The 23,810-nt window shown below is 41.5% G+C and overlaps 1 protein-coding gene across 6 annotated transcripts in view; it reads left to right on the top strand.

Moving 5' to 3' along the window:
• Positions 1-23,810, top strand: part of SNTG2 (syntrophin gamma 2) — a 329,718-nt gene that overhangs the window by 201,353 nt on the left and 104,555 nt on the right. For all 6 annotated transcript variants that reach the window (XM_056856441.1, XM_056856443.1, XM_056856445.1 and 3 more), the window contains exons 7-8: positions 437-524; positions 8,031-8,122. In XM_056856441.1, the coding sequence (XP_056712419.1) occupies positions 437-524; positions 8,031-8,122 (180 nt within the window). The remainder of the gene's footprint in view (positions 1-436; positions 525-8,030; positions 8,123-23,810) is intronic.

Here is a 23,810-nt window from a genome sequence, read left to right as displayed (position 1 = left end):
GCATGATGTGGTCACAGATAAGCATCTGAACTCACATAAAATTGAATGCAAAATACAAGTATGTGCTTAATGTTTTCCCAATAAAATAAATAGAAATTTAAAATGTTCAGCTTTGTGCTCCAGCTGTGTTAAAAGAAATATCTTTGACACATATCAGGGTTCCCCCCTCTTGTTGTATGCCAACATGGATTGCCTTTCAAAATGTAATTTTTCAGACTATGCCACAATTGCGGATACATTTGCCTTTATCATTTTTTTTTGGTGGTCTGACCCTCAAGATATTCTTTATTCCAGCGATAAACATGAATATTGGATTCCTGACAGAACTACAGAGATGTGGGTTTTGTTTTTTGTGGTTTTTTTGATGTAGACTATTTTGCTCTCTATGCCTAGTTCTTCTTTGGTATAAAGTAGCTGTTATTTGTCACACTGACAGGTGCATCTACTGCGAAATGCTGGCGATGAAGTTACCATCACCGTTCAGTACCTCAGGGAAGCTCCATCATTTCTAAAGCTCCCATTGGGTAAGGCAAAATTAATGGATCTTGGTACAATGTTTTCCTCTGCAGCATTTCTCATAACAGATACTTGCACACAAATATTATTTCATTCATAGAGTGTTTTAGTCTGGGACAAATTATATACTTTAATTCTAAATTATTTATTTATGCGTATCTTCTTTACATACATCCATAGATACATGCAAGGCAGAGAGAGGCTTGATGGTCCAGCACAAGCTTTGTATGCAGAAAGTCACAGGTTTGATCCCTGTTATCTCTAATTACACAGGATCTCTGTTGGCAGGTCTTGGACACACCACTGCCCTTGGGACCATTATCTTGACCCTGGAGAGACACTTCCAATCAGAATTAAACAAATATTGTGGTTGTTGGGGAAGGGAGAGGCCATGGCTCAGTGACAGGGCACCTATCTTGCATTTAGAAGATTTCAGGTAGCATGTGTAGAGCAGATTCTTCTCTACCCGACTGTTCTGTGATTGAGACCCTGGAGAGTTCCACCAGTTCAAGTAAACAATATTGACTGAGATGGCCCAGTAATATATAACAATTGCATATATTTAAGCCTCTTCCTTGTGCTGCAGTCTCACACAGCTGTAATGTATATATAAATCTGCAGCTACCTCAGCGAGATCATGTAGGTCTTCATGAGTTAAGGCAGATTAGGTGAGAAAGACCAATCCAATCAGTCACACCATGTGGTAGTAGGGGTATGCATTTTTTTTGTATTTCCTGTGCGGGGGTTACCAGTAAAAAATGGTTGCTGATAAAGGCAGCTGAAAAAGCAGGTCCAAAATAATTTTTTCAGCATGATTAAGGGCCGCTTTGGCCCAGCTGCCATTTTCCCCCACCCTCCTCCTTACTTACCTGCTGGTTGAGACTTCTGCTGTCATGACTGAAGTTTGGTGGCGGGGTGGAGCCCAGCACTTAGATCTACGTCCCCTGCCACCCCAATCTCAGAGGCGGCAGGGAATGCAAATCTAAGCACTGGGCTGGAGCCTAGCACTTAGATCCGTGTCACCTCCTACCGTTGATCTCGGAGACAGCAGGGGACCCTGCATATTTCTTGGGTTTGGGTAAACCCAAATATTTTAATTATTCAGAAAAGCCAAATCCTATATATTCTACTTTTTCAGCTTTTTGAAAAATTCTGGGATAAATAAACCCGAACCTGGGGGGAAAAAACAGAAAAAATGGTGCACATCCCTGTGTGGTAGTACTAGGTACACAAACACTACAGCAAGGTGGAATTGCACCATAGGGAAGCAGCTGCTAAATGGTTGCAGTCAGTCAAGTCAGTACAGTGCCCATTTTTTTGTGTCCTTTTGAAATTAATAAGAACTATCTATACCTAGCTTGGTTCAATGTAACAGCTAATACAAAATTTTCACAAGTGTGTTCCAAGAAGCATAATCATTCCATTAAATTGGGGGCTGATTGCCATGTCAGCTACTTAAAATGTTTTGGAATTTGATTTGTGTAGGGAGTTTCTAAGGCTAGAATCCACTAATTAAGTTTTACAACCAGACACAGAAAAGATGATGAAGACAGTGAAGGAAAAATACTGGAGTGTTTTTTTGTTTTTGTTTTGTTTTGGGGGGTAGTGGTTATAATAATTCCTTGCATAATGTGTGCAAAGGGAACACATAAATCCCAGTGAAAGTAGTCTATTAGGAAATATTTCATTATGTGTATTATCACAGATGCTAGGCATGTGTGCAAAAATTTATATACATTCTTCAATTTAACTTGGAGACTAAGATGTTCTCATTGTAATTTTTAGCTATTTTAAAAAAAATCGATCCTGCTTCTCTGCTATAGCTCAAAGTGGAAAGAAAAAAAATGTAAACAACAGTTGACAAATTCACATTTTGAATTTCAAAAGAAAAAAACAGGCTGCCCAATTTCAGTACAAGAAAGTAAAAATGCCTTCAGTCAAATGTTCTTTTAAAGAGTGCTTTTGCACATTTCCTGGAAGGACAGGGAAAAGGACATGTTGCTTATCTTTTAGAGCGTCAGCAGGATGTAGCACTAGACTGAAACCAGGGAAAACCAGGTTCAGATTTCCATTTGGCCATGAATCTCATTGGGTGGCCACCAGCCACTCATTATCTCTCAGACTGCTCCACTTCAAAGAGCAGGGACAGCCATGGCTTCTATGGTTCAGCTACCCGTGGACCGGCTGATCCCTTTCCATGATATCATTGCCCTTTTCTCCAAATGGCATGGACAGGAAGTTTTAACAGGTATCCCATGAGATGTTGCTGTATAGGTTTCTGCAACAAAGTATATTGATTGATAGCTATCAGCTCCACTGATTATATGAATTAATCCTAGAAACTGTTCAATAGAGGTACATACAAGTATGACCACCAAGGGAGTAGGTTTGGTTTTATGTGTGTTTGTGTCAGTTTCTTTGTGTGCATTGATGCTGAAAGAAGAAGGGAAGAGATAGGCAGCTGCATGCAGCTCTTGCACATTAAAGTGGTATGGTTTAGCGTCTGCTAGGACTGGATGAACGCTCCTCTGCTTCCTGTTGATTAGAGTTTTGAATATTGTTTGTATATGTCAGACTTGTGAGATGATGAAATGCTGAAGCTAAAAATTGATTGAAGGATGAAAGTTTCCCCAGCTTATTAACCCTGTTTAACAAGCATTGTTGCTTAGAATACTGAAGCATTTGTCATTACATTCTGAATGTTAGAAAAGTATTTTAAGTGCACCAGTGTAAATCCAAAATAACAAAACCTTCTGCTTGTGCTGTGCTAAGTTATAGAAAAGAAAGAAGAATGATGTGTATTGTCAATGTGTTCTAGTCAGCAGTAACAACTTTCAGAGCAATATGATCCGGTGTTTGCAGTATGCATGAAACTGAGAGGGAATTTTTAAAAAGAAGATTGTCAAACATGTTAAGGAAGCATTTTAAAGCTCCTTGAACTTAATGGGTTGATAATAGTTCGAAATGATTCTGTCTCTTTGCTATATGTATAGCTGTGAGTCTGTTGGAGCAATCCTAAGCAAGTCTATTAAGAAATCCCCTTTTATTCAATAGGGGTTTACTCCTAGGAGAGTGTTCTTAAGATTGTAGCCTGTGTAAAAGAGAAACTAGTTCAGTCACACCATTGTTGCATGCTTGAGGGAGAATGTATGTTTCTCCGTGTGTTTATAAGCATGGTGGGTACTGGTCAGTCCACATGGAGGTTCATATGAACAGAGACTTGATTTGTATGATTCATCCCCTTCATTTGGGGGAAAGAGGCTATGAGTACTAAGCCTAGATGTTTCTGGTTCTATAAGTGGATTCCTGGGGGCTAGATACCCTGACCTGAGTAGCCCAATTTAGCCCTATCTTTTCAGATCTTGGATGCTAAGGGCAGCCTTGGTTTGTTCTTCAATGGGAGACCACCAGCAAAGTCCAGGGTCGCTGTGCAGAGGCAGGCAATGGCAAACCACCTCTGAACATCTCTTGCCTTAAAAACCCCATGAAGGGTTGCCATAAGTCAGACTTGACTACAGCAACAACAAAAACCTTCAGGGCTTGTGGGAGGAATTTTCTCTTCTGCCTCACTTAAAAATACATACACTTTTACTTTCTTACTTCATTCCCTCACAAAAAGCAAAAATCTGCAGCTGTGGCGGTGTCGGGGAGTGGCAGGGTGTCAACAGTGACCTCGGCGGCCAGAGGGGTTCCCACCCTGGCAAGGGTAACCTATCTGGACAGGTCAAGGTGCTGGCAGCAGTGGGAGGCGGCTGCAGCCAGTGCAAGGGATCACATAGAGCAGGACAGGTTGTCCAAGATGCCCTCCACACGCATCTGCCCCTAGGTGACACTGTGCACCACTCCAAGCAAATCCCCAAGGTGCCCAGAGGTCCTTGCTATGGTGGCCAAATGACATTCCAACCAGTGCTCGCCCTATGTGTTGGAGCCACTCATGGTGGCTCTTCAGGCCCCAACGATGGTGAGGTGGGTCCACCTAGCTCAGAAGGCACTGAGCCCCAGAGAGAGTGAAAGGTGGCTGGGAATGGGCAGCCCACTAGCACGGGCAACTACTCCCTCAGGGTGACAATTGGCACCCCCATTCTGTTCTAAGTGTCTGCCCCCCTTGATTGGTAGCTACCTCTCATCAAGTGCTGCAGCCCCTCCCAGTCTTTGACTGCTTGAGCTTCCTCAATGTAACACCCCATTCTCCTGGATCTTTGGGCACCTCAAGGCCTTCTGGACTCACAGTACAGAGGATGAGGCCAGGTTGCCAACCCCCAGGTGGTAGGTAAAGGTAAAGGTAGTCACCTGTGCAAGCACCGGGTCATTCCCGACCCATGGGGTGATGTCACATCCCGATGTTTACTAGGCAGACTTTGTTTGTGGGGTGGTTTGCCAGTGCCTTCCCCAGTCAACATCCCTTTACCCCCAGCAAGCTGGGTACTCATTTTACCGACCTCAGAAGGATGGAAGGCTGAGTCGACCTCGAGCCGGCTACCTGAAACCGACTTCTGTTGGGATTGAACTCAGGTCGTTAGCAGAGCTTGGGCTGCAGTACTGCAGCTTACCACTCTGTGTTATCTCACTGTTTCAAGTGATCTCCAGGCAACAGGGATCAGTTCTGGTCACACTGGCTGCTTCAGAAAATGGACTCTATGGTGTGATTCCCCATTGAAGTCCCTCCCCTCCCCATAACTTGCCCTCCTCAGGCTTCACCCATAATAGCTCCAGGTATTTCCTGAGCTGGAGATGGCAACCTTTGGGTGAGAGCTTGGGATCCAGGAGAGTGGCCATGCTATCTCAGAACCTTCAGTGGGGTGGGGGGAGAAAACGTGCAGCACCTTATGTTGGTGGTGGCCTTTGAGAATCCCCTCCTCAACCACTCCACCCACCAGCCCGCCCATTCACCCTAACAGAGATGCACACACATAGCTGTCAAAGCTGAGAAAACTTTATTGGGGGAGGGGTGAAATGGGCATGGGAGTGTCTGGCCTCAGTATCCAACTTTGGGTGTGCTGGGAGCTCACATTCCACTCACATCTGCACCGGGTGTCCATATTGGTTAGTCTCCAACAGAAGAAACTGTATGATAGGGCCAGATCCATTATGAAAGGAGGCTGGTCAAGCGGGTAAGCTTGTGGGTAGAACGAAAGGTTGACAGTTACACACAAAGTTTTATCTGTTGGATGGCTTCCCGCTGCAGTCTGTTGAGAAAGAACAGCATGCATGGCCACAGAAGGACACCAAAGGCTTCCTGGAGGGCGCATGAGGGATCCTCTGGGATGTTCAACCAGTCCAGTCACGAGCCTTTGGGGGTGGGGTCTGTGGCATTAGCGGCACTGGCCCCTCCGCCTCTGACTTCGACATTACAATGTTAGGCCTTCTAATTCCTGTCTGGTGCTGCTGCAAACGTCAGTGCTCATTGGTGGGTCCTGCATGCCATCCTTTCAAGGTGGGGAGCTGTGCTCCTATGAAACATAGAGGGTGTGAGTTGTCTTTGGGGAGACATAGACCTATGAGCATTGGGGCGCTTTTTTCATCCCAATGCCCTTGCTCCATGACCATCAGGAAAGGCCCATTTCTGCAGGGGATGGGAAACAGTTGCACATCCGTCTCATCCCGCCCTTCTGCTTTAGCCACATGACATTGCTCTCCCTTGTTGGTGGGGACAGGGAGCAAAAGCAACATGTAGGTTCCAGACCTGTTGCTGCTGCACGGCACTGGAGGACACAAGAGCCGCTTGGCCTGCAAGGGCTGCCAACCCCGGTAGGGGGAAAGGGAGGGCAGAAATGTGGTTTGGGGTTGCATTGCCCAGCTTACCTGTAATGGGTCCTGGCTGTGCAGTTGTTGTACCTGGAATGGCGCTTGAGTGGGAGAGCTCAGCCATAGAGTGTGTGGGCTTTGCTCTCCTGGATATTTTTTTGCACAAAATAAGTTGTTGAGCAAAGTGCTCTCCCCGTGCTGCTGCCGCCACCATGGGTGCTGTGCTGCTCGCTCTAAGTTCCCATGGCTGGGAGCTGATGGACAGCATCTTGAGCTGCGTGCACCTTACTTGCCAGAAGGTGTGTGTGGGTGGACTGGTGCATATGAAAAGGGTGGGGATCTTCTATTGGGCACCGCTATGAAGGCTTGGCTCCCTTCTGCCCCTGGCCCATTGGCCAGGCACTTGTTAGGGTCCTAAGCCAACATGGGCCCTGGAAGCATGGCTGCACTGAGGGGGGGGGGGATTTTTCAAAGTTCTATAATGCAGCTCTATAGGCTGCACCATGGTTTCTGCAGGCATAATTTTGTGCCTGAAAATGTGGGCATTCCCACCTTGAAAGGGGTCAGGGAGCCAACTAAAACCAGGCCTGTCCTTGGGAACACCCCCTTTGGCATCGGCGCAAGCCCCTGCACCTGGGATGCACTGCTGCCATGGCTGCACCAGTTCCCATGACTCACACTGCTGCGCTGCTCCCCGGTGCCAGCATAAGTGCTCCACCGCGGGCGTCCATGCTCATTTGCATGGCCCAGGTGGCAATTAAACCGTCACCAGGGTTATATCACTTCCCTAGCCCTTTTGCTCCCCCTTTAGGATTGTTCTTTTAGTTCTGTGATCTGTTCTGAAGTTTCAGTTTGTACAAATGAGTTAGTCTTCAAAATAACGTAGGTCATTACACCCATACTTTGAATTTAATCATGTTTCAGCAGGGAGATCGAAAGAGTAGTAGCCCAACACTGGTGAAATGCCTCACGGGAAGAATATTCCAAGTGGCCACATTTTCCTTTGCATCTGCTCTAGTTTCTTGTCACTTAATGGTTACAGTTCAAGATGTCGGTTTATCTTGAGCTTTAAAGCCATTAATGGCTTGCCTTGTGTACACAATATGCTTTCAAAGCCTTTGTAATTAAAGTATTTAAGTTGGACCAAGAATAACATGGGGACAGTGCTGTCCATATGCCAGTTTTGAGAATATAGAGATGCATTCTTGGAGGTTTTCCTTCCACTCCATTAAAAATTGGCTCAAGTGCCTTCTGGGATAGTTTCCTGTTTTGGCTAACGTGTAAAATGGGTGACAGTATATGTGTTTGGGCATTCTGTTTTTGTTGTGTTTAGTTTTGTAACCAGTCTCAACCCCTCAGGAAAACAACAGACAGAAAATAAAATAAATATTTTTGGTGCTACATACTTGTCATATATATCTGTTGATAATTTGAAGGGACACATAAGTACAACTGCAAAAATGTTTAAAGTAATAAGGTACTAATACTTTATATTGCTGCCCGGTTCATTATGTTGCATGCTATTAATGTTAGACCAGCTTTATTATACAGTCAACTGGCCTCTATTTTTGCATACTACTTGTGTGGGTTTTTGTTTGTTTGTTTGTTTGTTAAGAAATATATGGCTGTGATCAATTGCAATTACATTTATTTCAATGCTAACTATTTTTGCACATTAACTGCATTTTTTTCTAAATCATATTATTATTTGTTGTCTGCTTAATATTGCATAACCAGTATAAATCACCTTTTAAAATGCCACTTTTCAGGTTCTCCAGGACCATCCAGTGATCACAGCAGTGGTGCTTCCTCCCCTCTGTTTGACAGTGGTTTACATTTAAATGGAAACTCAACAAATACAGTGAGTTAATTTACTTAGTTGCATATATGGTTTCTGTGATGTGGTAACAGAACAGGTGTGCTCCACATTGGTCAATAAGTATCAAGGATGATTGCTGTAACTTCTGAAAAGGAGCTGAAAATAAATAGATTAGGTCCAGGAGGACTAGGATGTGGTGGTAACAGATCTAGTGGTTAAATGACAGCTGTTTAAGCTGCTGAGCTGGTATTAAATTATTCTTTAATATATAAATATTAAACTGCTGGCAACAGAGAATGCCAAGATTTGGATTGGTAACATTTGTTATCAACTAGCAGATGACACCTGGTTCTATTTTTATTTTTACTTGAATTTAGAAGCCTTTGTTACATTCTTGTGCCACTCTCTTGAAACTGCAGGAATCTGAATGAGGGCAGAGGCTTATCTATCACACAAAATATTTTCTCTGATGGAATGGGTTCGCAGAGGGGACCTTTCTCACTGTTCGTCTCCTGCTGCAGCCCAAAATTTTGATCCTGGTGGACAAGGGACCTCCAAGAGTAGGGTGGGAGCAGGAGGCTTGTAGCATGTGGGGAAATTGGCAAAAATCTTAGGGTCCTCCTTCAATTCAAACTAGAAAAAATGTGAAGGATCGTGGTTATGAACATTTCGTGAAGGATAAAGACTCATTATTATTATCTATTTAATTTATATATTTATACCCCACTTTTCTCTCTAATGGGGACCCAAAGAAGCTTACAACAGTATTCTCCCCTTCTCCATGTTATTCTCACACCAACCCTCTGATGTAGGTGAGGCTAAAAGAGATTGGTTGTTCCAAGGTCACCCAGCAAGTTTCCATAGCAGAGTGGGGATTCAAATGGGTTGATGAGATTTTTTTTTCATTCTGGACCTTGATTTGCCATTAGGTTACAGGACTCCTTCATTACTCTTATCCTTGATGTGCTGTTGTTGTTGATGATGATGATGCAAGGATTAATGCTGCAGCTTTTATCAGACACTCTGGAAAGGAATCATTCCCATTCAGGTTACAGTTTCAAACAAAGGTTCAGGTCCAGTTTCAAAAAATAACTATTTTACATATATTTTAATTCAGATTCAGTTGACTTAGGGACTAGATAAATATTTTTGCTGCCTCTGAACATGGAGACCCTTGAGCATCTGTCAGTTGATACTTCATGGCTTATGATGGCTCATAAATTTTGCAGAACTTTAGTTAAGAATCCGTGTGTTTGTAACTACTTGCTTCATTCATCAGATGATGGGGGAGTGTTATAATGTAACCTATTGTTTTTGAAAACTTCTTCATTTTTAATTATTGCACATTATGGTTAGAGTGATATGTGTCTGCCAAAGAGAAAGAGAGGAGAGAGATTCAGGGCATTAGAAACCTGTAATAAATGTGGGAACAGATCAAAAGGCAAGATTTCCAAATGTCTGGGAAAGAAAGTGGCTCCAGCTTCTAAGGTGGCTTGTTGAAAGCAAAAGCATGAGGAAGCATTTATCAGATTGAACTATGATCAAAATGAACAGATGAAGAGGTTGAGAAATGTCAGTTACAAAAACTAGAGGTATTTTTTTCCTAAGAAATGTCATCATTTGTTCAGTGGAACTGTGCAGTGTCTTTTGTTTCTTGTATGCTCCTTTCCTCCAGAACTGACCCAATTTTTAAATAGCACCTTGTGACATTTTCAAAGACTATCACACCAGGTCCCACGTTGACCTGCTTCTTTCAGCAACATGGTAGTACAAAAGTTGAGCATAGATTTAAGTTTGCTAGCACAGTCCCTGTTACTGAGACGAGATTACCATTTGTTGCAGCTGTAACACTGATATCAATAGAGAAAGAAATACATATTTTTTTTCCCTTTTGTCTGCTGTTTCAGATGCTCACAGGCTGAAATGGAGGTCTTATATCTCCAGTCCTGTGAGATGAGTTCCTGATACCAAATAATTTGTGATACGTTAAAGTCTCCATCCCAGCTGTCATCTGAGAAGCAAGCATTCTCTTGTACATGCAGTCCTACTCAACAGTGGTTGTTTGCCAAACTCTTTTGGCTTCTAAAGCCAGAAGAGAATACAATGGTCAGATACTCACACATCATCTCGAAATGCTGGTTGAGAAAACATAGCAATCCATGCAACATCATCAGTTGAAGGAAAGGAAAAGACCTGAAACTATCCCACACAGACATCGAGTACTTATTGCTGAACTAATGATGTATTTGTATTCCTATAGTTTTCAGAGATTTATGACAATGTATCTAGTGTGAATAGTGTGAATATTCCAGAAGGATCCACAGGCCAAGGGGAGGGGAGGACTCTTGAAATATGTGTGATAGTCAATGAATTCAACCTTACAATAAATGCCATTTTAATACTTTTACACACTTTTTAAAAAAGAATTTTCAGTAAAAATCTTTATTTTGTACATTATATATAGATAGGAGACAGATATACCTCGCTGCTTTTAAAAAATCCACACAGTGAACATGAACAGCATGGCGCTGCTTTTACACACTCTATTGAGTTTTTAAAACTTTGTTCTTCAGCAACAGTTTTTAACCATTGATATTTGAAATAATGGGTTTATCACATTTGAAGGGTTCATTTACCATTGAAGATAGATTTTCTGGAACTGGTCTCTTTAGTTATCATTACCTGGGTACTTATCAATTAACTGGAGCCAGTCTGCTATTCCACACACCATCTTATTATTTCAAGCAATTAGTTATAACATCTGGCAACAGCTGTCCAGGTATAAGAAAAATGTATGTCTTAGAAGGCTTCTTATGCTTTGATAAGGCAGAAGCTGGTCTAATCTCCATGGTTAGAATATTGATGGGTGAGCAGCAGTTATGAGCTTTTCCCTCACTGATAGCTGTTGCAAGTGCATTTTGAAAGGGGCTATCAAGGATGATGGACTTCCAAATGTCTAGGCTATCCCCTATTAATCACCACATGGGGAAATATGTACATGTTTTTGTGAGTAAAATAAATGCATAAGTTATAAGGAGTCTAAAACTTAAATGTGTGTATTGAAACTAATCTAAATCTGAAGAGAAATCTGCCATGGAGCTATATGTACAACCTTTAGTGATCAAACTTGAATAGTTAAGCTATAATTATTACATTTCTGGCACCATCATCATTTATGATCATCGGAGGGCTTTGAGTGATGATGATGATGACGACGACGATGATGACAATGAAGAAGAAGAGAGTTGATTTTTATATGCCAACTTTCTCTTACCACTTAAAGAAGAATCAATCTGGCTTACAATCTCCTTCTCCTCCCTACAACAGGTGGGGCTGAAACAGCTCTAAGAGAGCTGTGACTAGCCCAAGGTCACCCGGCTGGCTTCATGTGGAGGAGAGGGGAATCAAACCCAGTTCTCCTGATTAGAGTCCACTGCTGTTAACCACTACACTACACTGGCCCTCAGAGCCAGAATCAAGACGGGTGGAGTTGACTGACAAGACAAGTGATCATGGAAGAAGTGAGGGTGGTGGCACAGCAGAAGAAAAGATTTCAAATAATACTGTGGTAATAACTTTGAGCTGTGACACAGAATGTACAAGGCTTATAAATGGCCTTGAAGATGAGAAAAGGAAGGGTGTATTGAGGTCAAGTGGTGAAGTGATGTCAAAGGAAGCAAGTATAACAGAAGGCTTGACATTCAGTGCTGCAGTCAGTGGATAATCCTAGAAGTGGAATAGCTGAAAGAAGTGAAGGGATCACGGCGTGACTAAGATAGGCCACAGAGCAGGTGGCTGATAAGGCAAATGAAGGCAAAGTGGTTCGGTAATTTTGAGATGAAGGAGGTAAATTGAATCAAAGGAGAAGAATCACTTAAGGATTGGTCACGTGGTAATGTGGGGAAAGGGGAAAGAAAAGCACTTGAGAAAACTATATTGAATGGAATGTTAAAGTAAAATATATATTCACGGGAAATGACCAACATTTCTTTTCAAAGTCCAGGGGGGAAATTACCATTCAGGCACCGTCAAAGAATTATTGTGCATACAGAGAAAATGATGTGATTGACTGCTATTTAAAGTTATTATAAAGTATAGGCACTGATGTTCAGGATGGTTTCTGTCTGCTACAGATGTGCTTTGTGCTTGATAGAAATACTGATTTTGTACAAGAAGCACAATTATGTGATTGTGACAGTTCTGTAAATAATTCATGTTTCAAGTGAAGCAGATTGAATGACTGGCCAAGCTGGGAACAAAGACCACAGACAAATAAAAGGAAAAACGTGAATAAAAAAATAAAAATGAGTATAAATTAAGGACACAGGTTTTTTTTTCCAAATATTATGCATCTCCCTGTCATATCTTCAAGTTCCTGCTGTTAATTTTAACAGAAACTTGGAAGAAACATATTTCCTCGTTGATCCAGGATTCTGTGAATAGTTTTGTATCCTTAAGCTTTTGCTAATACTTTATTATCTGATGCAGCAAGTGTGGTGTTTGCCTGGTGAGCTGTATTACTACATATTATTACTTGGATACTGCTCAGGATTTCCATGCACACAAAGAGGGAGATTATTTTTGCTGATTGTGTCTTCCTGCAGCAGCCCTAAATGTCTCCCAATGCTGTTCCTGTGGGATGTGGAAACCCCAGTTATGTCTTGGGGCAATCAGAGGTATTCCTGGGGTGGGGGGAGAAATAAGCCAAAATCTAGGCAGATCCAAACTATGATGGAAATTGTCATGGATTGAGGGAGAGGTTGATTTTTCAAAAACCATAAGACCATCAGGAATTGATGGTACACGGGAGCCTTTGTGAGGTTAAAATTTAAAACAGCAGATTTCAACAGCAACATAGGCAAACTAGGTTTTTGTGTACAAGAGATACTTTGTTTCAGATGGTACTACTAAGTTTCACTTATAACTGCTTGACACTTGGTTTCACACTGAGAGGGCTCTCTTTTGGTTGACAGTTTCTGTTTGGTTTTCACTCAAAATGTCCTTAAACACAGTGTTTCTTCAGTTTTTTAGGAGTTAGGAACTGTAAAAAAAAAAAAAACCTTCACTAGTTTATTCCTTAACCTGGACTGGGATCACTCTTGACTCCAGAGACATTTCTCCTAAACCCTTTAGGGATCACTCACTTCACCAGAGTGATTTCCCTCTCTAGTTTAGAGATCACTCTTTCCTTCAGAGCTGTTTCCCACTTTAATTATTAGGACTCAGGGGGTTACCACACTTTATATTCCCAGCGATGTATTAAGAGTTTGAAAATGTTATAAAAAACACTGCTTTAAAAGGGTTTTTTGGATACCACGGCTTATAAATGGTTGGAAGACGTCTTCACAGCTAAAGGGGCCAAACAAAGTGCGAACAGTATTTTTTATAACGTTTTCAAACTCTTAATACATCGGTGGGAATACAAGTGCGGTAAACCCCCCCCACGCTTCATGCTTAGAGATATTGTCTTCGTTAATGATCAGTTGCTGACCCTATGTTGATTAGACAATTCAAACAGTGTTCCTTTGATTTAAACACTTAAGGAGTAAATCCTGTCCAGACAGCTCTACCTGGCTGCTTCAAGCTCTGTCTGTTCTTAACTGACTCTCAAGCTCAATCTCTCAGTTCTAAACTATTACAGCTCCACCCACCACTCACAGAAATCTACAGCTGTCAATAAGGTGGATCCAAGGCCAGAACAGTTCCCTGAAATTTAGCAGTTCTTCACAGAGCTATTCACTAGCAGAAACTCTTGCAGAATTGTGCAGGGTTTAATGTGCTTTTATGCATCTAGTTTTTATTGGCTGGTCTTTAATGGTTGCTAATTTTAATGATATTATATATTTTTTTTATTCTGTTAACTTCCTATTCTGGTTGCGTGTATGGGGAAGGGTCGTAATCATGGTGGTCATAGTCTCATGGATACATTCATTATTTATTTGTTGCATAAACCAAGATTCACTGCAATATAAAAACCTTGTGTATGTCGAACAGAATATGATACAGAGTCAAGTAAATATCTTCTGAACAGACAGATGCATTAAAAATGGGGACATCACGTGCAACAATAATATTCTGCGCAGAACTCAGAAAACACCTTAAAATAAATGTTATCTATAGATGGAGTTATAGGGACCATGCGTTGTATTGTATAGTTTGTAAACAGGGATCACTTCAGTTTTCTGTTATTTTAAAAATATTATTATAAATGTAGTGAATACATATGCATCAATGATCAATCGATTAGAATTTGGAAAAGTGACAAGGAAAGATCTTCCCATTCAGCTAAAGATATGTGTATGCAGAATAGCACTTCCATAGGTGGATCTCCTTAGCTAGATAAGCACAGGTCAATTGTGCATGCAAATCCATATCAGATTGCAGCTGTAGTCTATCTATCCACATTGCTTTAAAAGTGCATTTGAATGCATATCCTCACTCCCATTTGGAGGAGCTGCTGAACAATGAAATTGTTGTTTTATACACTGAAGTGTTGATGATTATCAACACAGATAAAAACTGATTTACAGTGCTGTGATTCGCAACAGCAATGCTGTGAATATTTTCATTCGTGTTTATACAACATTCTCACTAGTATCACATAAAGAAGGCCTGACAGAAAAAAACCCCAGAATTCTCCACCATAGTGCTAGAACACAGGGCCAAACGATGTACGATGGTGTCCCCTGTGGCTACCACAAAAACACTGCCACCATTTAAAATTCATTTTAAAACAGCAGCACCCTCCACATAGCTGTTTGAAAAACAAGGAGGAATGAGTTCACCATAATATGGGCCTGATCAGGATTTTAAAATTAGTTTAACTTGAGGTGTTATCCTCATGGCAGCCATGAGGACACCATCACATCTAATTCCCCCCCACACACACACACACACATACACACAAAAGTGAAAGCATGAAACACAACCTGTATTCATTTATCTCAGAACAGCAGGTGAGCCATTGGAACATGGCCTGGTAAGATATATGTAACTTCTGTCATTACTTTTTGATAGGGTTGTCAACCGTCAGGTGGGGCCTGGAGATCTTCTGGAATTATGATCTCCAGATGACAGAGATTAGTTCCCCTGGAGAAGATGGCCGCTGTGGAGGGTGGACTCTATGGCATTACATCCTGCTGAGGTCCTTCCCATCCCCAAACCCTGCCCTCTTCAGGTTCCACACAAATATCCAGGGATTTCCCAGCCCGGACCTGGCAACCCTACTTTTTGAGCAACAATACTAATTTATCAAACAGCTGTTTATCCTAGTTTATAATAATATGGCAATTAATTAGATAAATGACTTCTCTGCCTCAGTAACTACCTGTGAAATCCTAAGCAGAGTTACATTTTTTTAAGACCAATGACTTCACTATATGTCAAAGGAAGTAAAGCCTAAGGAGGTTTGTGCTGAAATACCTCTTTCATGACAAATGTACTGGGGAACTACAAAATCTTTAGACACACTTGCATAGTTGGCAAATTGTATAGAACTGATGTGCATTTGTATACACTTCTCCAAGGTCTCACATTTATACATTGCATATATGTAAATGAGTGTACCCCTATAGTAGGGTTGCCAACCTCCAGGTACTACCTGGAGATCTCCTGCTGTTACAACTGATCTCCAGCTGATATAGATCAGTTCACCTGGAGAAAATAGCTGCTTTGGCATTTGGACTCTATGGCATTGAAGTTCCTCCCCTCCCCAAACCCCGCCCTCCTCAGGCTCCACCCAAAAAACCTCCCGCCGGTGGTGAAGAGGGACCTGGCAACCCTACCCTAAAGGCCTAATTACTGATTGCTCACATTCCATTTTCTAATAAAAACAATCAGATGTCATTTCTCCTTCAGTGAAAAACTATAGTCCTGTGCAAACATTAATTTGTATATGAAGAGGGAGATCAGTTCTGCCCACTGGCACCATCCCTAACTTAAATTTATTCAAGGTACCTCGGGCACAGGGCCTATAAGAAATTCATATCCTAAAAGATCTTTCAAGGACTGAGCCCAAAACATTTCCCAATGGAAAATAACAAATTCAGAATATGGTAAATAATTGGAAAATATCCTCCAGCTGTCCCTTGGGACAAAACCATGAAAATTACATGCAAACTGCGTTGATTACATGCAAGTAAAATATACCTATTTGTTTAGCCTCTAATTTGTGAGAGTTTATATCTTATGTAGTCCTCTGTACTAAGTAGTTCATCCCTGCTAACAGAAAAAATTGTAGTCTTTTTATTCAGTGTCCATTCAGTACAATAAGCATTTCCGAACTTCCAGCGTGTGACCGTGTGTTGATTTTTCCAGAGACAGCCTTAATTGAAGCTTCAAATTAAATTACTAAGGAGATCTAAGGAGTGTGCTATTTTTTTTCCTTATAGAGCCTCACAATCAAGGAGAGAACTAAAACAAAAACTTGCCCAGGCACTGCAAATCATTTGTCACAGAAACATGAAAAGCTGACAAGCTTTAACCAACTGTGATCTCATTTTTTTTCTCCTCAAGTACATGGCAGGCACATTACATTAGAAGGATGTCCAATTAGTTCTGCAATTTATGCAGGAACTGGTTGCTTAACTGAGTAGTATCTTCTGACATGATTTTTGTTTCTCATTTGGTGGGACCAGTGCAATGACTACTAGTACTCTCAAAAGTGTGAGCCATTATTAAAAACAAATTCATAATCTGGTGCTTTCCTCGTTGACTACAGTGGATTAATAACTGAACAAAGAATCCCTGCATGCTTCTGGTTCAAGGAGAGCCCACAGCAACTATGCAGCAGAGCTAGGGCACAAATCCACCTATAATATAATTACATTTCTAAGAACTAAGGGAGGGCACTTTTCCCCCAGCTGCTCTCAAATTATATCAAGCAAAAACCCTGCCCCAACTGTTGTAGGGGACCATGCTTGGACCACCATCATCTTATTTTGGCCCACTTGAGTGGGTCCAATCAAAATTTTTAAGAGTAGCCCTCCACTTATCCCTCTGCATGTCCAATGCAACCATATGACTGGAGACAGGAACGGTGAAGGCAAAGGTATGTCTTGCTTCCATTACCCTGTGGCTCAAACTAAATCTTAACCCTCAAGGATTGTCATCTCTTGGAGGATAATTTCAAGTCCTTATAGCTTAAGGTGGATTACAACAAAATGGAATGGCTGGGCTTCTCTCCACTCTCCCTGTTGGTTCAGGGCAAAGATCAGGCAATATGCCTTCTGAAGCAAAGGATGCTGCAGCTATCAAAATATGCCATTCAAAATACACCAAGTTATGTGATGTTTATATAAATTTTATTTACACATGTAATATATAATTTTTAGGTTTAGGTCATTTGTTGTTGCTGTCTTTTCTGCTGGTCAATGACAGTATTAATAAATTATGATGATGATGATGATGAAGAACACAGAACTCAACCTTTCCACTATGTCACAAGATTTATGGTAACTTGAAGGGGGGAGCCCCAATTCAAAGAGAGAACTATACACCCAGAGCTCCATTTGTAAATTTAGTGTTAAGTGGCCCTTCTTCCAATGGAAAAGTCACTTAAAATCAGAGGAAAACTCTTTAGGCTGGAGGAAGGCTCCTTGGAATTGCCTCATTATGAGTCCATAAAAAATGATGTGTGTGAGTCCATTTAACAGTATTTTATTAGAATATACCTTCCCTAAAACTATTATCTTACCCATGAGTATTTCTGAAATAAGGAACAGTTCCTTGTTAGAAGTCACCTTCCAGGTATTGACATGAGTGATATAAATATTTCACATAAAGAAATGTGCAGCTTTCTGATGCTCACAGGATGGGGAAGGGAAAGTTCTGCCTTTCATAAGCCAGAGCTGGCCTGAAGCACCGACCTTTAAAGGCACACATTGGGATGGAGGACAGAGACGGGAGTCCTTAGCCAGCCCCTCATGAGCTCAGGACCCTGCCAATCAGGGGGGCTCCACCTCCTGAGGAAAAAAGAGTGGAGGAATCCAGGAGGCTCTGTTCCCAGGAGGGACTTTAACAGGTGGGTTGAGGGTAAGCCAAAGGGGAAGAGCCCAGCAACATCCCAGAAGAGTGTAGAATGTCCTGGAGTAAGCAAGAGAATGGGAATTGGGTGAAGGCGAAACTCCCCTTCTTGCTTTTCTGAAGCCTTCCTGAAAACCTGCTGAGATAGTGGAATTCTGGAGGGAACAGTGTCTCTGGACTCAGCCCCAGAACTCCCAGATGCTGACAATATTAAACACTGTTGCATATTTATTTGCCCTGATTATTTTTTTAAAGAAATGCACCTGCAGGGTTCTTTAGTCCTGAGCAACAAACACGAGGACTTAGTAATGCGTAGATGGATCCTCAGCCTAAGCAATCCTGACCCTTTAGTTCTGTTGAGGAAGGGCAAGAAAGTCCTGCCTGCCAAATCCTCCCAATTTCCCTTGTTATTCATCTGCATGTGGACTGGCTCACTTCAGAATAAGGTTTTGAAACTTGAAGTATGAATATTTTAATTCAATTAATATGAAACCCATGTGTTATTCTGAGCAGCAGGCTTTCTTTTAACAGAAAACTTCAATTTCAGGAATGATAAGTGCTTTTCTTGTGTTTTTGTATTCTTGAGGAATAGTCCTTTGAGCAATTCCTTTGGGAGGTAACATTCTGTCCCCCTTGAAATGGGTTTAATTGGTTGGCCTGCTTGTGGATGTATTTCTTTTGTTCTGGTTTCATTATTTCAGAGTTAATTATCTTGGTCTCAAATTCCTGAGATTTCTGTTCCCATTGCTCCCCCATTCTCTTTGAACCTAAACCGAATATACTGTAAATATTGACTCATATATTGATTGAGAGACTATGCCCTACTGTTGTATAAACCAGTTCCTAAATACTTTTGCTGAATTCTGCTAACACATTGCAGAAGGTGGTTAAGTGACATGAATTATATCAATGCCATATCTGCATAAAAAGTCAGAGAACTCTTTTCCAAGATACAATAATGAGGAAAATATTCAAGAGGAAAAAGAAGCGTTGGTTTTTATATGCCGACTTTCTCTACCACTTAAGGAAGAATCAAACTGGCTTACAATCACCTTCCCCTCCCCACAACAGACACCCTGTGAGGTAGGTGGGGCTGAGAGAGTGTGACTAGCCCAAGGCCACCCAGCTGGCTTCATGTGTAGGAGTGGGGAAACAAATCCAGTTCACCAGATTAGCCTCCACTTCTTATGTGTAGGAGTGGGGAATCAAACCCAGTTCTCCAGATCAAGTCCACCACTCCAACCACCGCTCTTAAACACTACATTACGCTGTATCACAATCACATTGTCACAATCTTTAGAAAATCTGATAAACAAATAACACCTACTCTTTTAAACAGTTAGTTCAAACTAACTACACAATTGAGTTTCATTTGAATTACTTCCAGAAAATTGTAGTGTGATTTGGCATCATCTAAAACAGTTATTGATTTCACATGGATTCCACTTTTATTTCATTTTTTCATTTTCTTGATACAGAGTTTAAACTCAAAAAGCAAGTCACAGACTACTTATAGTGTCACCAGTCTATCTACTAATATATGCCTTTCCAGAATAAGGCGAAGGCTGATCCAAACAAGGCATTCCCTGACTTAATAGGCCATTGAAAGTGATAATAGCTTGAGATCACCATAGTAGTTGTACATTTGTAGCTTGAAAGTGTACTTTTCTGACCAGTTTAATTAATTGTATTTAAAACATCCAAGGTTCTATGCCAACTCTCCTGTGCAACTACCATGCTGGTATAAAAATGAGGGATGAAATCTAAGCACCTTTAGCTATGAATACACCACCCAACACCAATGCAACATTACACCACTGAAAGCCATGGTGTAAACTCAGATCAATTCCATGGACCCATATAAGCCTCCCATCCCAACCCAAGCATAGGTTTTTTGATAAAGTCAGCAGCCAAACATATTCCATAATAGACTCTCTAATAAGTCCTATATAAATCCCAGCCAGGACACACATCCCTTCTTTGGCATGGGTCTATTACTCTCTGGCCCACATTGTGCACACTTAGAGCACAGCACCTTGCACTTTGATGGTGGAAACTGCCCCTGAAGGATACTTAGCACCACAGAAGGGCTATTTAACAACAGCAGCCAATGGAGAGAACAAAAATTGCCTAACACTGCTATCCTCAGAACATTTCCAGGTACTTCATCCCAGGATATGGACACTAAAGGGAGAGATCCCACTCCTCCATAGTGGGTGCAAGAAGAATTCACATCACACTGAAAAGTAACAATGGGATACTCTAAGACCCTACCTGCTACTGCTGCATCCTGCCCCAAACTTATATGGACTAATACTCTGTACCCCATTTGGAGCCTCAAAATCTTTTTGTTTGACAATACTGCTCCGTTACAGATATCTAGTATCAAATTTTATAATGTTGAGTTGCAACCAAGGACCAGTTAGTATAACTGATGATTAAGGAGTGGCTTCATTTGTGGTACAACATGGAAGCAGGAACCACCCATATTTTATCTCACAATTTGTACATAGCCTAGGCATGCACATATTTTCCCCAGGGAGAAATATACCTATCTAAATTTTTGACAAGACACAGAAGTGTTAGTGGCTCATGTTGTATGTAAAACCACTATAAATATTCATGATTACAGAACATACAAAAGGCACAAATCTCAGGCATAATGGAGAATGAATCACAAGCATACTTTTATCTTATTGAACAAAAAAGATTCCTTCTAGTCCACAATCGTGACAGGAAAGAAAAGATGATTACCCTGCCTTTTGGGAGAAATGTAATTTATATCAATATTGGCACTAAATGGGATGAAATGACATGAGTTCAGGATGGAATCTGTCAATTACTTACTGAGGTCTTTTATGACACTGAGAGAAGTTCTAGTAAAGGGTGCTTTGAATAAAAGCAAAATTCTGCAATCAATATTTATATGACTACATCACTGTGTCTCACTGGTGACAATATCAAATGCTGCCAAAATACTGTCCCAAGTTTAAATGGTTGGACAGGCTTTTAATCTTTCTGTGACTTATGGGAGACGTAGGGCCAAATAAGAGTATTAGCCAAATTGAAATATTCAGTCAATAAATAATAATAATAAATTTTAATCTCTCTAGAATTATAAGAAAAGAGAAATGCTCCCATCACGAATAGTTCATAGAATCATAGAGTTGGAAGGGACCACCAGGGTCATCTAGTCCAACCCCCTGCACAATGCCGGAAATTCAAAACAACCTCCCCCCGCAAACCCCCAGTGACCCCATCTACATGCCCAGAAGATGGCCAAGATGTCTTCCCTCTCATCATCTGCCTAAGGTTATAGAATCAGCATTGCTGACAGATGGCCATCTAACCTCTTCTTAAAAACCTCCAGAGAAGGAGAGCTTACCACCTCCCAAGGAAGCCTGTTCCACTGAGGAACCACTCTCACTGTTAGAAAATTCTTCCTAATGTCTAGACGGAAACTCTTTTGATTTAATTTCAACCCGTTGTTTCTGGTACAACCTTCTGGGGCAACAGAAAACAACCTGGCACCATCCTCTATATGACAGCCCTTCAAGTACATGAAGATGGTTATCATGTCCCCTCTCAGTCTTCTCTTCAGGCTAAACATACCCAGCTCCTTAAACCTTTCCTCATAGGACTTGGTCTCCAGACTTCTCACCATCTTTGTTGCCCTCCTCTGGACATGTTCCAGCTTGTCTACATCTTTCTTAAACTACGGTGCCCAAAACTGAATACAGTACTCTAGGTGAGGTCTAACCAGAGCAAAGTAAAGTGATACCAGCTGTGGTAGTTGCAGAATGCTGACATCAGTGGGAAGTCTGAATTTTTATTTTTATTTTAGGGGCTTTCAATGTTGTATTCTATATGGAAATGAATAAATCAATAAATTGAATGAACATAAATAGTTTGTTAGGGACTGTGAAAGCAAATCTGCCCAGGTCTACTCAGATTCCTATTCCCATCTATTGAATGAAGCTTATTCCCAGGAAAGTGTACTTACAATTGCAGTGTGAAATGTATCAGGATAACGACTATGGTCATTAAACCTCGTTGTTTTGAGACTTTTAAAATGGCAATTCCATTCTACTAAGTGAATTTTTTTGATTGCCATGTACATAATTTTCAAGGAACCTAAGCAAGATTGTCAGTTTTTCTTGTTAAGTTTCAGTTTCTTTCCTGTGGCAATGTGAAGAACAATAAACTGCCAGTGATTTTTATGCAAAATGTGAAAATGTCTAATTGCCCAGTAACCAATAAAGAGATGAGACCAAGCATGGTTTAACTAGTTTATTTAAAACAGCTGATCTACATCATCAATTAATATTTAATTGAGGGCAGGCTGTGCTGTGCTGGGCATGACTGACTTTTGTTTTAGCAAATCCACCCTGGCTCCAAATTCAGCCAGTGGTTGCCACTGGCCTTGTTTGTCATTGCCCACACATACTGTGCAAAGAGGTGCCCAGCCCCAGCCCCTTTCCCTTATGCACTGTGAAGCCACTTCCAGGTTCGGAAAGATGTTGCTGAGCACCAAAGGTGCTCCTTCACATGTCCCATTCCTCCATAAAGCAAGTGATGGTTTGTTCAGAACACGCCCTCCATCATGCTCGATGGCTCAGGGTGCTCGCCACTGCTCCTTATGATCCATAAGCAACCTGCCATATCTCTGCCAAACTAGTTATGGTCTAAACAGTCAATGACCAGGTCAAGTTAAGGTTAGGGTTGCCAGGTGCCTCTTCGCCACCGGTGGGGGGTTTGGGGGGCAGAGCGTGAGGAGGGCAGGGTTTGGGGAGGGGAGGGACTTCAATGCCATAGAGTCTAATTGCGGCCATTTTCTCCAGGTGAACTGATCTCTTTCTGCTGGAGATCAGTTGCAATAGCAGGAGATCTCCAGCTAGTACCTGGCGGCTGGCAACCCTAGTTAAGGTATTAGTAACCACCCAACCTGAACATCACGAAGCAGGTGAAAAAAGCCTCCCCCCAAAGCCAATCAGGGAAACAGCCCCAAAATTCCTGCTTGGCCCCAATGGCGACCAGCTAATATCATGATATTGGGAGGGTGGGTCAAAAGCTGCCTCATGAGGTAGAAACAGCAATAAAAGCTTCTCCCTCCAGGCTCCAGCTTTCCCACTGGGTGACAGTATTTGTCCTGTAGCCAATCTGGCCTCATGTTTAATTCATATTGGACTGGGACAAATCAATCCCTGGTTTACCAGGCAAGAATGCCTCTTTTGTGAGCTCTGAAATTGTTCAGTGCACCACATTTTTTCAGGCATTTCCCCCAACGTTAACTACAGACCTTTGAATCATCACAAGCATGGCTATAGAATATAGCTGGTAAATCAGTGAATCAATTCAGGCTCCCACTTCTGTTTGTAACCCTGTTGGTTCCCTCACTTCCTTGGGGCTATGTGCGCACGATACAAAAATGGAATAAATTGATGTTCTAAATTGTCTGTGGCAGCATGCTGACTTGCTTTTGTTTTCACTCAGTGGCTTGTGTTTCTTCACAGGCTAATGAGAGAGTATTTCTAATTGCTTCTTAGAATGCAAATTTAGTAACACTTTTGCAGTGGTTTACAGCTTCAGGCTGTAGTGGCAGCACTGTAGCTTTGTTTTGTTTTTAATCGCATTCAGCTACAAACCAAACAACGCTATTAACGCACTCATTACCTGCAAAGGGGTGACCATTTAAGCAGCTGGAGCT

Source organism: Euleptes europaea, chromosome 10 (assembly GCF_029931775.1).
Source record: "Euleptes europaea isolate rEulEur1 chromosome 10, rEulEur1.hap1, whole genome shotgun sequence".
In the NCBI taxonomy this organism is placed as follows: Eukaryota; Metazoa; Chordata; class Lepidosauria; order Squamata; family Sphaerodactylidae; genus Euleptes; species Euleptes europaea.
The sequence above is the reverse complement of the archived record's forward strand: the minus strand, read 5'-3'. Positions and strand labels throughout refer to the sequence as shown.